This window comes from Solanum lycopersicum, chromosome 12, assembly GCF_036512215.1.
Source record: "Solanum lycopersicum chromosome 12, SLM_r2.1".
Classification (NCBI taxonomy): domain Eukaryota; kingdom Viridiplantae; phylum Streptophyta; class Magnoliopsida; order Solanales; family Solanaceae; genus Solanum; species Solanum lycopersicum.
This window is the reverse complement of record NC_090811.1, coordinates 34563026-34581619: the sequence shown is the minus strand read 5'-3', so window position 1 is coordinate 34581619 and position 18594 is coordinate 34563026. Positions and strand designations below refer to the sequence as shown.

Genomic DNA, 18594 nt, shown 5'->3' with positions numbered 1-18594 from the left:
AAATCACCAAAAACCATCTCACACATATAGAATGAAAAAGTCAAATTCAAGGCTAGTTGTAAACTTTATACATGTGTATTTGAGTCAATGTTAACAACAGAACGTTTTGTACCATCAATCTCCATAATCCGATGAAACAGAAGAAATTATTCACAAATCCCAATAAATTGTTCAGCCAAAAGATAATCATGAACAAAGTGCAAAAACAAAAAATGATTTGGAGCGGTGATGTACCTGAATATGGTGTTGTTAATAGAATTTTCTATGTTCCACAGACAATATAAATGAGAAGTTGTAACAACTACTTTGCCTTTAACAAAAAGGGCAATTAAAAAAAAGTACATAAATTGGATTACAAAAAATTATTATGAACAAGATTTCGTTGATTGAGGTCAACACATAAGTAAATAAATATAAATAATTCCCACCAATTCACCGACCCCTCAAATTCTTCTTTTGGGAAATGTATATATTATATTCTCTATCTGTGATTTTTCTAAGGCAGAATAGTTTGGTGGATTCATGTACTTGTGTTATGGATATTTATAATTAACTTTTTGTAATCTGGACCCCTGAACTTATTCAAAATCAACATTTTAAACATTTTTTTTATGTGGCATCCTATGTGGGATTAACCCACATGGTGCGTGTGATTCAGTCGAAGAAAGAGCGTGAGACTCCTTAAAAAGGCACTAACGATCATATTTTGACTTTTAAAGGCTATTTCTTCTTCTTTAATTCACTCAACATCATTGTTAATGCCTTTTTGAGCTTTTTTCTTTCTTTTTTTCTCAATGTTGCTTTGTAAAAAATTCTCTTTTATTTTTTCCTTCAATCTACTCATCTTTTTTTTTGTTTGATTCTATTGTGTTTTTGTTGGTTTTCACGGTGACAGTTCGATGTTGCTACTGTGGAATATATGCTTAACTAAAAACATCAAGAACACCAACTAATCCTGGAAGAATGTTTTGGGGCTGCCGAAAATATTCATCCGGTAATGGGTGTGGATTCTTCCGATGGGCTGATGCAAGTGAACAATACAACATCAACAATTCATCAACGAGTTCAGGGCAAGGAATACAACGAACACATAGAAGGCAATGAAGGCAAGGAAGACAAGGATCAAACACTAGTATTGATATCACTGTCATAGTGATTGTTGTTATTTGGTTTGTAGATGTTATATTTAAGATATATTGATTTGTAATATGTGTTATTTGAAAATGAAATTGATTGCATTTACGTCAGAATTCTGAATAACTTCGTTCAAGCACAAATTCGTACAAGAAAAAAAAGGCTTTCCAATAGAAACTTAACACAAATTTACATACAAAACAGTTGGGATCAAGTGATTAATAAAAATAAAGTTATTTGGGATCATGTCATTAAGCTAAATAATGTGAAATCTAATGTGTGCCTTAAGTGCTTTGTGTGCCTTGAGAGCTTGGTGTGCCATGAGTCATTGGTGTGACTTGAGTACTTTTGTAACTTTCCTCTCGTATCTGCCTTTGAGTAATTGCAGTTCTTTTCTTCCAACTTAGTCCTTTGGGTTTGTAACCAAGATCAATATTGGTAGGAGTTGAAATAGTCAATGTAGCACTATGTAATATCCTATCAGTATTTTCAGACTGGGAGAATAACAAAAGTCTTAACCCAGAGATGAACTAATATCAAATAAAGCAATTTAATGTGTTTCAATGATAAAATACATATCCTCTGAGTTACACTGCCACTTGATCCAAATAAGATATCATAACCAGCTGTCTTTGCTTGTTTTGATCTTGGTTTCTTATAGGCAAGAGATGCAGCACCTCCTCTCAAAGTTGTGCTAGTTTTTTTTTTTGGCCAACTGCACTAGAAGTTGATAATTGAGTGGAACTTGGAACTGCCCTCGGACCTGCACATGGAAATTCCCCTGGACATTCACTTAGAACTACCCTAGGACCTGCACTTGGAACTGCACATGAAACTTCCCTTGGACCTGCACTTGGACATGCCCTTGGAACTTCCCTTGGACCTTCACTTGGACCTGCACATGGAGTTCTAGTAGCAACATTTGAAGCCCCAACACTTGTATCACTTGTTCAAGCAGCAACGTTTTTCTACAAGCATAGAGGCATTAAAGCACAACCTACCAAAGTATAACAAGAGTAAAATTCAATAACAAAGAGACATGAAAACATAACTTATCAGAGTTGGATATACTATCTGGTTATGTCCAAAAGTCTTACACTTAGAACATTTTGTTTTTTCTTCCCTTCCTTGTAGCCTTTTCAAACTTCTTCTAAACTAGATCAGCACTATCTTTTCTCTTATTTTTTCTTGGTCTTTCTGGCATGGATGTTATTTCAGGTGGTTCAATGGCTGGTGTATCACTTTTTGGCCACATCTTCATGTTTGTCATAGGTTGAATAAATCTTTTATATGCTTTAAAGGTATGTTTCCTTCTTATATCAGTGGTCAACAAATGAATCAACAACCCAATCCTTAAAATGAATTACTGTAAGTGCATGACCACAAGGAATTCTCTTTAATTGCCATGGCCTACAACTATACACCTTCTTTTTTAGGTCAACAACGTGTTTATATAGTGGATCACGAATCTGAAAGACAAGATTACCATTAAACCTTACCTCAGAATTATCTGCAATTTTAGTATTTTATCTAAGAATATCCATAGCCACGGGTGATACATCAGTAATCCACTTTTCTGAAAGTTCTCTCATTTGATTCATTCTTTCCATAACTTTGACTCTTATTTCCTCTAGCATAGTGATTATTCATTTGAACCTAGAACCTACAATCTAACTGTTGAAAGTCTTACCCATGTTGTTCTCAACCACATCACACTTGCTATGTTCTTTAAAATATGCCTTACATAATGCTTCCTTGTTATACATTAACAGTGCTTCTATAATGCCTTATCCTAACTCACTTAAATCATCATGTTTGGACTGTAAAAGTACCTCAAATGGTGCCCTAGAAACCTACCATAATTTTCTTCTCCTTTCTTCACCCCTCCAGTTTTTCTTCCAGTTTGCCCATATATGCCTAGCACACCATCTGCTTTCAGCATTTGGCAATACATCAATAAATACAAGATGAAGACCCTGTAAAAAAACATTTAAAATACAACAATGTAAATATCAAATACTCCAAAAATTAAATAATAAATTTATCAAATAATATAGTAATACTTTATGCATATCAGACATCACTGTTAGTCCTTCACCTTCTTTAAGCTCCAAATCATGTCTCATGCACTTTAGAAACCAAGATCATGTATCCTTAGTTTCTTTATTAACTACTGCCCATGCTATAGTGTACATCTGATTATTTCCATCTTTGGAAATGCAAGTTAACGGTTCACCTTTACATACACCTTTAAGAAATGCACCATATAAACCAATATTCCTCTACACCCTACTTTCCATCCACTTTTTAAGGCACCAAGACAAATATAAATACTTATAAACACCTCTTTTCCTGGAATTGTGTTCTTGGATGTCCTAATAGATACGGTAGTTCCAGGATTCCTGGTCTTTAATTGCTCATCATAATCATACAACCTAGAAAACTTTTCTTTTAAATCTCCCATATGTTCATTCATAACTCACAATTTTGCCTTTCGACAACTTGTTTTACTAACATACAAACCATACTCCTTTTGTATCAAAGATTGAATCTGATGTAGTTTGATGGTAGGCTCACTCACGTTCCTCTCTTTGTAATATTTACTAATCCAAATGGGGTTACACAGTCTGTTTCTTGTTCTTTTAAAACACTTGTGAACTGGAAAATATGTTTTAACACTGATGTTTCCAGTGTTACCATCAATACTTCCAAGAATATGACAAGGACAACCTTTTTTCTTACAATGTGCCCTTACCCTTTCGATCTCATTAGGTTTCAACTTAATATTAACACCTTTTTGAGTAGAGTAAGTTTGCGGTGACTCCCTGAACTCAATGTTATTCAAAATACCATATACAGTTGAAAACAAACCTTTTTAGTAGTTGGATCAAAGTAGACCTTTTTACTTTCCTTCCAAGGTGCTGGATCTACCACATCATCATCCCCAACAGGTTCCCCTTCATCTTCATTAATGTCAATACCAAGATACGAGCTATAAAAATAAGGGTAATCACCACCCAAATTTCCTTCAAATCTACCCTTTCTCTCCTTATAAATGTATTCAAAACCAACATCTATACCTACAGGACCAGATGGTATCTCATCTAGATTTACTCTATCATCCTTCTCTTTAACTTATTCCTGAATGTAAGACTGCGTAGCTTGAAAAAACTCCTCATCAAAATCACTCAAATCATCAATATTTTAATCAACATCATAGAGTGAATCAGAATCAGAATGTTCTTAAACTCGAGGAGCAGGATCTTGTTCTTAAACTAAAGGGAGCTGCTCTTCAATTAAAGACAACTGATTTTTGTTTAAATCCTATTTTCTTTTTCAGCAAATGGTTGAGATGAAGACACATCAGTCCTATCTATTTGTGGGAGGATGAAAAATCAGCCCTATTTTTATGTGGGGAGAAGGACACATCAACACTATCTTTTTGTGGAGATGAGGACACATCAGTATTAGTGCTAAACAATTCAAGTATCTCCTCAACAACTAAAGGCATACTATGGGATGTACAACATATACATCAACAAAATCAGCAGCCTTCAAACCATTAAGAAATTTTAGAACATTATGATCAATATTTAACATGTAAAAAATACCCTTCTTGTTGACTCCACATATAAATGTCTCAACATTTTCAACACCCAATTCCAATGCTATTTTATGAAACAACATAATATGCAACTCATCTACATCTATATTAATCTTTTCAACACTACAAAACAGCCCCTATAATGAAATTGAAGTGTCACTATAGTTAAAGTCATATCTTCGGATGCCTATAAAGTCAAACGAAAAATAACTACAGTTAAAATTTAAAGGCATAAAATTACTAGGACAAAAACAACTACTTTTAAAGGAAATAATAAGCATAAGGTTAACATGAAAAACAACTATAGTTAAAGGGGTCAACTTACCACGAGTGTAACACAAAAAGCCCTAAATTTCTTAAGAAAATACTAGTAATAGTTAGACGGTAAAGCCATTAAGTTACCATAACTGTAATTGTTGTTACAATGGACCACTAACACTATAAATACACAATACAATTGACCAAAAATAAAATATTTATTTTAGTCGAAATTCAGATTTTATGGAAAAACCCTAGAATCTACTCGAATTCACGAAACATGTCATTGAAGTAAGTCGAAGTCTTTAATCAACTAAGAAAGTGTATAACAATAACATTACACCAAAACAAAAGTAAAATCCCCAAAAAATTTAATAAAATCGAATGAAAATCGATCCTCTAATCAAATAGATACGCACAAGAAAGTGAAAAACATCGAAAACTAATACAAGTGCAAGAACTTACAACGATAGTCGGAGTGGAACTGAGCTTCAACTGAGAAAATCTATGGAAAATCACAAACTATTCTTAGTGGAGAAATTGTAGAGAGGAGAAGAGAGAAGAGGAGAAGTCGCAAAAGTTTTCAAAATATCGCTTAGGTTTGGACTATTCTTAGTTGGCTGATTTACCACGTGAATTTCATATGTGGATTATTATTTTTATTTTTGGCCAACATGTACATGGTTTGTGCAACACGCGCGATGGCACATCAAAAAAAGTGTTTAAAATGTAGGTTTTGGATAGGTTCAGGGGTCCAAATGACAAAAGGCTAAATGTGAGTCTCCATAATACAATTTGATACAAGTACGAGGGTCCACCAGACTATTCTACCTTTTTCTAATTATCTCTTCATTTTACAAAATCAACAAAGGATAAAACAAAATTTATGTAATATATTATCTATTAATTATTTTGAAAAATATAAAACTTTTAAAAAATGTCAAATTCATTCACTTAATAACTAATAGGGGTAAAACGGTAAGTTAATTATATAAATTAATATTTTCTTAATATGTGTGTCAATTTAAAAGTAGTCAATTAATTAAAGACAGAGCAAGTAGATAATTAAAGGCTCATTCACGGGCCAAGACAGATGGAGTAGATAATTGAAGGCTTGTTCACGGACCAATATAACTAATTATTTTTTTCATTTTCAATTTTCTTCATTTTCCATATAGGGAAAAGGGTCTAAATATATCTTTCAACCTTGTCATTTGGAGACAATATATCTCTCGTTATGAAAGTGATTCATATATATCCTTACAGATATACAAATGGCTCACATGTATCCCTACTATTGCAAAATAAGCTCACATATACCCTTCATTTAACGAGAGTAAAAAAATAGTTCTAAATTTATATATGTTACCTTTAGTTTTCTTTAAAATCATTTAGGAGTATATATGATCTTTCTAGCAAAATTCAAGATATATTTAATCTTTGTCATGCATAAATTATTTTGTAGACTTCATTGATTATCATTATTTGAGTTTCTTGTTCTTAATTTTTTTTCTTTTATTCCTTAATGTAAGAAAAAAATCTAAAACAAATTTTGTTTGTTGTATTATAATTTAAAATTAATATTCAGCTATATTGTAATTCACTAAATAAGGTCATCTATAATAAGTTTTACAAAAATATTAGTGAAACATGAATAAATTTGACTATCAAAATAATTAATTTAAATTACTCATTGAAATAAAAAAAATCAACAAAATATATGTTTGAGGAGGATTAATTATATCCAAATGGGCTTATATTTTGTTTTTTTTAAAAATATTATAAAAAAATCAAACCAAAATTAATTTTTTTCACTTCTGTTAAAGAAAAAAAAGGATACATGTGAGTTATTTCTATACTAGTAGGGGTATATATGAGTCACTTTCATAACAAAGGGTATATCAGCTCTAAATAACAAAGTTGAATGGCATATTAGGCCCTTTTCCCTTCAATTAATTTGACACTTTTTTCCTGTCAATTCAAAAGAAAATGACGCATTACTATATTTAGTATCAATTTCATTTTAAAAAATTCACTGTTGTTAACACTTAAAGCTGGTAATCTTATGCATTTAATGCAAATATATCATCTTATTTATTCTGTTTGTAAATTTCTTTTTTGAATCTTTTAAAATATAAAATATTAAAAATAATCAAATTAACTTTAGTTATTCTTTAATTTCAAATTAATATATATTTGTTATAAATCCATTGTATTGTGTGGATTATTCATTAGATTTATCTAATAATCAATCGGATTCATGTCTAGGTGCTTCCAAGGTGATAAAAATATTTATGAATAACGATGTACCTACTACGTAGATGACTTTTGGGAGCAATATCTCAACACTATAAATAGAGATGTCACTCACCATTTGAAAGACAGACTTGAATAAGAAAAGTTCACTCTTCTATCTATACTTCTTGTCTTCTTCTTATTACTATATTATATTATTTTAGATTTATCTTTTATAATATGTTATTAGTGCGAAGTTCCTACTTTCAAAGGCATTATATAAATATTCTTATTTAAGTCACCTATTCTCTTGTAATTTCATTATGTCAAATTTATCCAAACTTAAGTCTGTGGCGCTAGATATTTCTGGAAAAAATTACCTTTTATGGGTACTCAATGTTGAGATTAAGATCTTGATGCCACCATTACTCAGAGAAATGAAGCATCCGTCCAAGATAAGACGAAGACTATTATTTTCCTCAATCTAAGGGCCTTGTTATGACATAATTTATATATCTTTAGAAAAATTACTTTTTGAAATACTTAGAAAGAGTCGCCACTTAATTTTTAAAGAAATTAAGAAAACTTAATTTAGAAAGACTCTAAAAGAGTGAGTCTTAAAATATTTAGAAAAACGGGTAAGAATTTCTTATTTACGCTTCAAGAAGGTTTTTAAAACATTTCAAGGACCCGCTAAAATATGATTATCCTACGACTTAACCAAAATACTTTTTGACTATTTTTTATTTTTTATTTAAAAAATGATCTAATATAAAAAAAATGGTTAAACAAAGAATCATTTTTTTTGGAAATAGGACCTTTTAGAAATATTTGACTCGAATCACACGTGATTAGAATTTTAACAAAAATAGATTAATTAAAATTTATTTAATTCATTGAAAAAATAATTTCAACAAATGTGACTAATTTAAGCATGAAAACTATTTAAATAAATTAAAAATTGACTAAATATTATCGATAAAAAGTATAAGAGTTGATAAAAATGAATTATTAAAACAAATTAACATAAAGAATATAGTTCATCTTTTGGAAAATTTAATTAAGTTATTTAAAGTTAGAGTTAACGAAATACACAAAGCAATAAATTGCCACAATTAAGTAAGTTAAGGGAATGAAGGAGAAGATGGATTCGGGCTTTTCTTGGCCAAATTGCTACTACTTTTTGGGTTTAACTGAAAACCCATTTTTGTATAGACAAGCCCTATATCAATGTAAGCAGCTCGCATATGAATACTATTTCCAGCATATCGACCCATATATTGACTGTATACCGTCCACCTTGATGCCTCCAACCCGTATCTTTTTTTTTGCCTAATGTTTTTTTGCATTTTTGACCTGTATATCAGTATTTTCGTGGTGTATAGTAGTGTATACTGCCATACACAGAAAGCATAAAACTTATTTTGGACTTTTCAGGCACTTAAGTTTCGATTTCCTTCCCTATTTGTTGCCTTCAACCTGTTCACCACTTTAAATTTTGGCTAACTCAATAAGGGATAAAATTGGGCCTTGGGCCCATCGCGGAGATGTAAGGATAGGAGATGAGAGTCCAAAATAAATTCGAAGCGGGTTTCACATGCGAAAAAAGAGTGATATGATTAGCCTTCACACTTACACATATTCGCAAGAGATAACATTTATAGTAAAAAAATGGCATGATATTAATTTATAACAAGGAAAACTAGATAATCCACAACAAAATAACGCTAGTATACTTAGTAGATTTCAACGAGACATAATATAAAAGAGCAGAAGCCTATACTTTGACAAAAAGAAAGCACATTTAGTTGATCAATGAAGACATATCACGACTTGTTATACCAAAAAAGGTCATCCCACATGTTTATCCAAAAGGTAATAATAGCACATTCATACGAATAAACAACAAAACAGGGGCCAACACTATAATCTAGCATGCTTGAATATGATAAAAATATATTAAATGTCTAGACCAAACAGTAAAGAACGACAATCAGAGAAGACATTCTTAACAATTTCTATTGAAATAAGACATGCAATTGTTATTAGATTTTAATAAAATGAATGACTATACATGTTGACAATTGATTGCTTACAATAAAATGTTCCATTTAGGTAGAAAAGATAGTAAAATTTGATAACACAACCAGACACAAAGGCTCTAATAAAATCCCTCCTTTTTTTACACATTATTGAAAAAACAACTAGGCGTAATCTAATTTTTTTTTTACTTCAAAACATAGGTCTTAAATATAACAAAATAGAGCTACAGGGTAACATGAAGTCTAAATAGTCAAGGAACACCTCAACTCAATTCGACGAACAACTCTCTCTTAGCCTAACGTGACTGATTAGTTATTTGTTTTTATCTTTCGTTGTGAGTTCTTGAAGTGTGAAGAACTTTGGTCAATTTTTACGTTCTTGAAGTTGTTTTGGCAGAGAGAACATGAATGAAAGAAGAGAGAAAGATCGTGAGAGAGATAGACGTGAGAGAGTGAAACGTGAAAGTAGTTTAGGCTTAGGTAAGGACTTAATTAAACTAGGACTCTCCTTAACTTTTTTAAATAAATCTGATTATCCTTTATAACAAATCAGATAATAAATATTAATTAGTTAAGTTAATTCACCAATTTAAATAAGAACAATTTAAATCATTGCTTCCACCTAGGTTCGAACCTGGGTGGACAAAGACTTCACTCAAAAAGCCCATTTTCATCCCTCTCTCCCAAAATTGCCCCTACACCTTATTAATTAAATAATTAATTACATATTGAGGGTATTACGATACTATCCTTAGCTTGGAAAAAGACCATTTTACCCCTAGACCCTCCAAACTTAAGATTTCCCCCTTTTTAGTCTGGTAAAGACTCATTCAGGTAAATCTTCATATTCAGGAGCACTACATGGTTGGACCCAACCTTTCCTAGCTCAACTAACTCCCCAGGTTAGTTGGCTTGGCTGTCGCAAGGGTTCAGAGGTCTTTTTATACGTACACCAATCCACGTGAACCCGGTCTAATTGTAGGCATTCTAGACACATTAAGCATTACTTAGCATATCTTATTTTAGGGTTGTTACATTATCCCCCGTTTAGGAACATTCACCCCTGAATGACACTACTAACTATCTAGCATAATGCCAATCAAATTATAACATAGATACTATACACAATCAAGCAATAGCAACAAATAATGGAGAGACAAGGGAACTTAGACTTAAGAGTAGGAAGTCTAACCTCAAGAGCTGAAAAGATGAGGGAAGCGGGATCTCATATCGGCCTCGGCCTCTCACGTAGAACCTCAACAAGATGATTCCTCCACAACACCTTCACTTTGGCAATATCCTTGTTCCTCAGCCACTTGATAAGTCTGTCTAAAATCTCAACAGGTACCTTCTCATAGGACAAGTCTTCATCAACCCCCAATCCTTCTACCGGTAGAATCGATGATGGATCACTAGGCACTATTTTACATGGATACATGAATGACTGGATGAACAGAAGCCAGCAGGCAATCCCAACTCATAGTCTACCTCACCCACACACTGTAGGATCTCGTATAGCTCATCATTATCTCAGACTCAACTTCCCATTCCTGCCAAACCTCATCACTCCCTTCATAGGTGATATCTTCAAATACACCTGGTCACCAACATCAAACTCTAAGGGTCGTTTTCTGTTGTCTGCATAAAACTTTTGCCGACTGTAAGCAGTAGCCAACCTGTCCCTAATCACCCTTACCTTCTCTAAGGCCTCAAATAATCTCTGGACCCAAAATGGATGACTCTCCGACCTTAAACAACCAAACTGGATACCTACATCTCCTATTATACAATGCCTCAAATGGTGCCATCCCAATGCTGGAATGATAGCCATTATTATACGAGAACTCTATCAAAGAAAGATGGTCGTCCCACCTATCCCTGAAGTCAATTGCACACGCCCTCAACATATCCTCCAATGTCTGAATGGTGCGCTCTGCCTGCCCATGCTATCTCACAATCTCATCAATGTAGAGTATCGCGTAATCCTCAGCTCTATAAGTAGATTTCATAGGGATAAAGTGGACAAACTTAGTCATCCTGTCCATAAATAACCCATATGGAGTCATATTGTCTCCTAGTCTTCGGAAGACCTACCACGAAGTCCATATTAATGGACTCCAAGTTCCAAGTCGAAACCTCACTAATTTGAGCAAGACCGCCAGGATTAAGATGTTCTGCCTTAACCTGTTGACAATTAGGACACTTGGCCACATATTCTGCAATGTCCTTCTTCATGCCATCCCACCAATAGATCTGCTTAAGATCATGATACATCTTGGTGGAACCTGGATGTACGGAATATCTGGAACCATGGGCCTCTGAAATGATCCTGGTCCGCAAATCATCCACATCTGGTACACACAACCTGTCCTGCTACCTAAGTATGTTGTCATATCCCAAATCAAAAGACTTATTCATCTTTACCAAAACTTAGTCCTTTAGATCCATCAACACCGGATCAAGATGCTGACCCTCATTGACTTCAACTACTAAGGATAATTCAAAACTAGGTTGAACTGAACCCCCCCCCCCCAGTAGAGTCAACTAACCGTACACCCAGTCCGGTCAGTGTATGTATATCTTTCACCAACTCCTTCTTCTCATCCTCAACATGGGATGTACTTCCCATCCTCATCCTACTCAAAGCATCAACTACGACATTAGCCTTACCTTGATGGTAGTGTACATTCATGTCATAGTCCTTCAACAGCTCCAACAACCTCCACTGGCGTAGATTCAACTCCCTCTGTGTGAACACATATTGGAGACTTTTGTGGTCTGTGAACACATTCACATGCACTCTATACAAGTAGTGCCTCCACAATTTTAGTGCAAACACCACAGCTTCAAACTCCAGGTAATGAGCGGGATAATTCTTTTCATGAACCTTGAGCTATCTGGACGTATAAGCTATCTGAATAAGAACACAACCCTAACCAACCCTAGTTTCATCATAATAAACAGTTTAATTCTCACCACACTTAGGCAAAGTAAGCACCGCTAAAGTGAGTGTGTCCTTGAGATCCTGGAAACTCTTTTCACAAGTCTCCGTCCATTCAAACTTGGCCTTCTTCTTAGTCAAAGCTGTCACTGATGTAGCAATGGAAGAAAAACCCTCCACGAACCTGCAGTATAACTAGCCAATCCCATAAAGCTACGTATATTTGTGGAAGTAAGAAGTTTTGACCATTTCTTAATAGCATCAGTCTTCTTGGGATCTGCCTCTACACCTTTGTCGGACACAACATGACCCAGGAAGGTCACTGATCTAAGCCAAAATTCAAACTTGTTGTATTTGGCATACAACTAATGTTGTATTAGTATCTGCAAGGTTAGTTTTAAATGTTGTTCATGCTCTTCCTTGGTCTTAGAGTAGATGAGAATGTCATCAATGAATACTATGACGAAAAAGTCAAGGTATTCACGGAACACCCAATTTATGAGATGTATAAATGTAGCAGGTGCATTCGTGAGACAAAATGACATAACTAGGAACTCATAGTGACCAAAACGGCTACGAAAGGCTGTCTTTGGGATATCTCTATCCGTAACCCTAAGCTGATGGTACCCTGAACGAAGATCAATCTTTGAGAAGAAACTAGACCCTTGAAGCTGATCGAACAAGTCATCTATTCTGGGAAGTGGATACTTATTCTTTATAGTGACTTTGTTAAGATTCTGATAATCGATACACATTCTAAGGGTTCCATATTTCTTTTTCACAAACATTACTAGAGCACCCCGAGGGGATATGTTAAGCTGAATGAAACCCTTATCAGTGAAATGTTTTAATTGCAGCTTCAACTCTTTGAGTTTAGCTGCAGGCATTTTGTAAGGAGGAATTGGAATTGTTTTAGTATCGATTTCTAAGTCGACGCAAAATTCAATCTCTCGAGGGGGAGGAACTTCAGGCAAATGATAAGGAAATACATCTTGGAACTTATTCACAACAGGCATTGAGTCTATGGAAGGAACGTCATGATCTAAATCATTAACACTCACAAGATGACATATAACCCCTTGGACATCATTTTATTGGCCTAAGGTTCGAAATCAAGGGATTAGGATGACTCGAGTTGTACTCCTTCCAGACTAGCTCTTCTTCATTAGGGAACGAAATCTCAGAACCTTACTATGACAATCCATGCAAGCATAACAACTATGAAACAGTCCATACCAAGAATAAAATAAAAATCATGCATTGGTAACTTCAACAACTCTCCAGAAATCCTTGAAAGGATCAGTGAGCAACTTAAAAGGATTAAGATTTCTAAGGGTGATAAGGTTGGAGCTATTAAATATAGACTTCCTCACTCCAAACACATTTATCCCCGATCTTCTTTTCCTGGTATCCAGTTCAAGGAAAATAACCGAATGGAATATATAAGCCTTTACAGAAAGGGGTTTAACAGCAACCTGTACAAGACCAAAATGAATCAAACAAGTAAGGTCTCCATAAGTCATTTCTGAATATGGAATTTTACCTTCACATCAATCTCTTATTTTGGATCGGACCTTTTCTGCAAAATGGGGAGGTAATCCACTAAGGAATCTCTCTTTCAAATAATTATTGTTGTAGTCATCTTTTAGCATGACCTTTGTAATAAACATATCTTTATACCATCTAAAATCTATCAATTTCTCGCAGTAAAGATTGTATAATATTTCCAAACTTTTGTCTTGAAATAATCGTGGTTCTCCCACAAAATGAGATTCTTGATGCTGTTGCAAGCAAGAATGTTGTTAAGATTGAAGGAGGTCAAACTACTACTTCTTTAGAGGTAGTTGAGGATGCAACTGTAACTCTACTTTACTGCATTGCTAAACATTTTGCTAGGTGGCAAGCCTTATTATATAGTTTCAATTTTAAAATTGAATTTATTAAGGGAGAAAATAAATCGTTGCCAGATTTCCTAACTCGTGAATTTTTGCAGGGAAAACATGAGCAGACCGCAAGTTAGGCCCATTGCGGGAAGACAACCCTCCAAGTCTAATCCAAGTGGACAAATAGGAGAGTTAGGTCCATTTGCCATAAGGCCTGAGATAAGACATGTTAGGCCTGATATAAACAGGTATTCGACATTGGCCCAATTACCGCCAATTGTTCCTCTTGAGCTGCCACAAAATAGTTCATCAAAGATGTTAGTCTTAAAAAACCCCTTCCATAAGGAGCAAAAACCAAGTTCATCCTCATCCCCAAGCGAAGAACTTAGATTTTCCCAAAAATAGACAAGTGAATGTTACACCATGAAACAGCCAGCCAGTTTTGGTGAAGCGGTATCTCCAGCATGAACAAAGTCTTCTTCCAAAGAGAAGGAAAAATTTGAAATGATTCCTTTGCAGGTTTTCCCAATTCTTGCTCTAGATAAAGAATATGAAGGTTATGAGTTTAAACATCTTTTAAAACCTGTCTATACTAACAGGAATTATGTTGATTCAGGTAATTCTTTAAAAAACTAGAAAATATTATGAATTTATCCTTGTGGACACAGGATCAGTAGATATTGAACATTAGTTAGCTGATAAGTTTGACCCAGATAGTATAGCTTACTCTAAGTTTACTATAAGAAAGATTTTATCACCTTTTACTTGGCCTGTTGACCATTTACAAACCCCTATAAATCTTTCTAAAAGATTTAATCCTCAACCCTATAATTGGTATGACTACAAAGAAGCCTGGGTAAATTTCTTGTATGTTAGACCAACAACCCATACATGGTTTGTTAAATATTGTCCAGAAGTTGCAGTTTCTACTATCCCCAGGTGGTTCTACGAATGGTGGAGCTGGTTTGGTGGAAATAAACAAGTAATGCCTCGAAGATTTGCTGAGAAGTATACTCAGTTCCAAATAGATGAAGGCATATCAACATTACCAGAGAATATAAAACTCTGTAAGTATTTTATGAAACGTTTATCTTACATTATAAGTTGGACATTTGTTATTGCAGATTTCAATAGGATTAAATTCTTATCAAAAGAGATTCAGGATTAAAGGTTGGTCGCCGGCCAAGAAAAATAGTCCTTCTCCTTCTAAGAAGAAGAATTCATCAATTCCTTCACCCTCTAAGAGTGTACTGAAGAAAAGGTTAGAAAAGGCATTGTCTGAATCGGAGAATGAACCAGAAGAAGAAGCCATTAACAGACTTCTTGACGAAGCCTCATCACAAAGTGATGATAATGGCGAGATGTTAAAACCTAAAGACTTAGCAAGGTCCTATATAAATCCATTTGATTAATGTCTAATTGAGATAATAAAATCGAAATAATTAGTCTTTCATATAGATATCATTAAAGATCAGAATTATTTACAAAGACGTAAAGGAGTCTCAAAGAGACGGAATCTTTATCATATTAATCAGATGGACCCAGATAACCAACAGGGATGGCCGACATGATTGGCTAAAGCTTTATCAGCAGTGACTGACAAAGAAAAAGGTCCTTAAAGTTAAAGATGCTTTCAAAAGGAGCAACAACTGATAACGGTAAAGTCAAAGACAGTTGTAAAAGTGAATGCTTTCCAAAAAGCAAAGATAAGGAACGCACAAAGCAATCCTCTGCAACGAATAGGAAGGAGGCTTTGAGATTCGTTTTTATCTTTTCAAGTCTATATAAGACTCTGTATTTTCACATCAAGAGTATCGGAAAAATCTACGAATACAAAATTTTCTTGAATGCTCTCTCTCTCTCTGTAAACATTATGCAATATATGGAATAAAGCTTTCCCTTCTGTAAGTTCTTTTACTTTTCTTTATATCTCTTCTTTTCATATTTTGCGCAATCATATCCTTTGTAAAATGGTACAGAGCCAGGTTTATCGCATTAGTTGTTAGCATGAGTAGCTAAATCATAAGGTTGTCTAGGCTGTTAGAAATCATGTGATTAATAAGACAATAAAATCATCTTAACTTACTAATTATCTAGCTTATGGTTTATTATATTATCATGTTGAGATTTTATGTCTGCATAAGTCTGAGTGTGCCGATTAATCTCCGGCTTAAAAACTTGGTTAGCCTGAAACTAGATCATTGTAAGTCCAATAAGACCCATGGGGGCAGGCTGTTAGAAATAATGTGATTATTAAGACAATAATATAATCTTAACTTAGTAATTATCTAGCTTATGGTTTATTATATTTGATTGTTATAGTCATCATAAGAGGTTATAGCACTGTTATTATCTTGTATAATATTTTAGTTAACTTCGAGTAAAGCAAGTTAAAGGCTTTGGTTTCCTTATTATCATGTTGAGGTTTTGTCTCTACATAAGTTTGAGTGTGATGATTAATCTCTCGCTAAAGGACTTGGTTAGCCTGAAACTAGATCATTGTAAGTCGAATAAGACCCATGGGGGCAGGCAACCAATCTTTTGGTGATTCGTCCTACAATATGACTTGTCAAAGACTTGTAATATCCAACATACATTATATAAGTGTAGTAATATCCAAATCCAATTTAATTGTTAAATCATTGTTAACCGTTATATTATATAGATAATCACTACTTTATTTTCTTTAGATTTACAAGAATCATAGTTAAATTTTCATAAGGTTGATAATCTCTGTTAAATTTATTCGTATTGCCTAATTTATACTTGATGTTCTTTCATGCCTAAAGACAACTGCTTGTTCTCATGAACAACAACAATATTGTTAGCTGTTAATTGTACTATATCTAAAGAAGATATGTGTTTACAAAATTGGTCCATTCCAAAAGAACCGATTAATAAGATTTACCAAATAGGTAATTTTAGTTTGTTTAAAAGTTTTAATATGAAAACTTATGAATCTACATCTACAATTAATAACTCTTTAGAGACTATTAACTCGTTGATTGCTGCTGACATTGACAAGTATAGGAAAGAATTTAAATTTCTTCATATTGGTCTTGTACCGGTTGCTATTAAACCCCTTAGAGATGCTAGACTTCTTAATGTTGATGATTCATTATTAGGAATCTTAGAAAGTGATCAAGCTCAAGGGCCAGTTTACTTCAATTGTTATCCTAATTTCTCTGTAGAGATAGAAGACCCTAATATTCTTGATATCTTGATACTTAATGTCAAAACAAAGAATATGAATAACAAATTAGGAACCAGAGATTTAGTTGTAATATATCGGGTATATTACAAGCTAATGAAAACTACTATTGCCCCAAAGGCAATTAACTCTAGTCACAAAGGTGTTACTATGCTTATGGAATCAAACCAAGAGCATAGCACTACTTTTGTTCCTAGAATGTTAAAGTGGAATGAGATTCTTTCCGATGAATGTTGGAAATTTGAATCTATCACCGAACTCCTTCCAGTTCAGCCTTCTAGGTTTTCCCTTAAAAGTATTATTCAATTTGCAGATGGATCTGTTAACCTTAAATTTCTTAAATCCAATTCTTTCGGACAAGAGTCTTCCAGTACAATAATGTCTATGTCTAGACCTTATACTTCAAAGACCCGGGAGGGAGAGGAATATTTTTATGGAACCACTGAGGTTCTAGAACAACAGGGTAAGTTCTGCGGGGTAGACTTCACCCAAACCATGCCCAAGGTTTATTATGATTCTTCATTTGCATGAAGTCCTACTCCTAGCGAAATGAAAGCTCCTTCTCATAAGAAAAAGGATTCTATAGGAGTTAGTAAGTCAGTCGACAAATTATTCCTGACACAAAAAAGATTAATAAGCGGTGGATGAGCCCTAAGCATGCTTTAAAGAAAGCTTGGTATGTTGATACATACACAAGGGTTCAGAGAGTCTTGTTCAAAGACAAATGGTTTAAGGATATGAAGAGATTCAAAACAGAAATTGAATTCTTCAAATGGTTTGAATCTACAGGCCAAATTGGTGAATCCAATTTATCTCTTCAGATTTTGGTTAACAGATGGCATACCAAAGACAAGGTTGTCGAAAGTGTTACTCCTCCTCTTAAAGGTATAAACATCCCTTATAGAAGAGATGTTTTGAAATCAGTGCCTTTCAAAAAACCATTAAAACATAACGAAAACAACTTTGTGACTATTGAAGAAATAAAGAAAGTCTTTGAACAGAATAATTATACTAACCAGGTTCTTCATGTTGTTTCCAAACAAATTGAGGACTCAAATTATAATTATAGTGGTACCATCCTGATTGGTAACAAACACAGTTCCTCCAAATCAGGTTTGAACTTAGAAACTAATCCTATCTTCAAAATCCATAAATTTTGCCCAGAGGATTTCCCTAAACCAGCTAATGACTTCAACAACTCTCCAGAAATCCTTGAAAGGATTAGTGAGCAACTTAAAAGGATTAATATTTCTCAGGGTGATAAGGTTGGAGCTATTAAAGATAGA

The 18594-nt window shown here is 33.8% G+C and overlaps 1 protein-coding gene across 1 annotated transcript; it reads right to left on the bottom strand.

Moving 5' to 3' along the window:
• Nucleotides 1-11301: 11301 nt before the first annotated feature.
• Nucleotides 11302-13230, bottom strand: LOC138340330 (uncharacterized). The gene is made up of 5 exons (XM_069292045.1): nt 12842-13230; nt 12250-12398; nt 11823-12051; nt 11559-11643; nt 11302-11457 (listed from the first exon to the last, which is right to left on the bottom strand). Exons 1-5 carry the CDS (start codon nt 13228-13230, stop codon nt 11302-11304), a joined length of 1008 nt encoding a protein of 335 aa, XP_069148146.1.
• Between the last annotated feature and the right edge of the window lie 5364 nt (nt 13231-18594).

Coding starts and splice junctions, on each gene's coding strand:
- LOC138340330 (XM_069292045.1), bottom strand. CDS start 13,230: ATGCCTGTTGTGAATAAGTTCCAAGATGTATTTCCTTATCATTTGCCT. Junction 11,644..11,822: donor CTGACCGGACTGGGTGTACG/GTTAGTTGACTC, acceptor CTTAGGTAGCAG/GACAGGTTGTGTGTACCAGA. Junction 11,458..11,558: donor CAGATATTCCGTACATCCAG/GTTCCACCAAGA, acceptor AATTGTCAACAG/GTTAAGGCAGAACATCTTAA.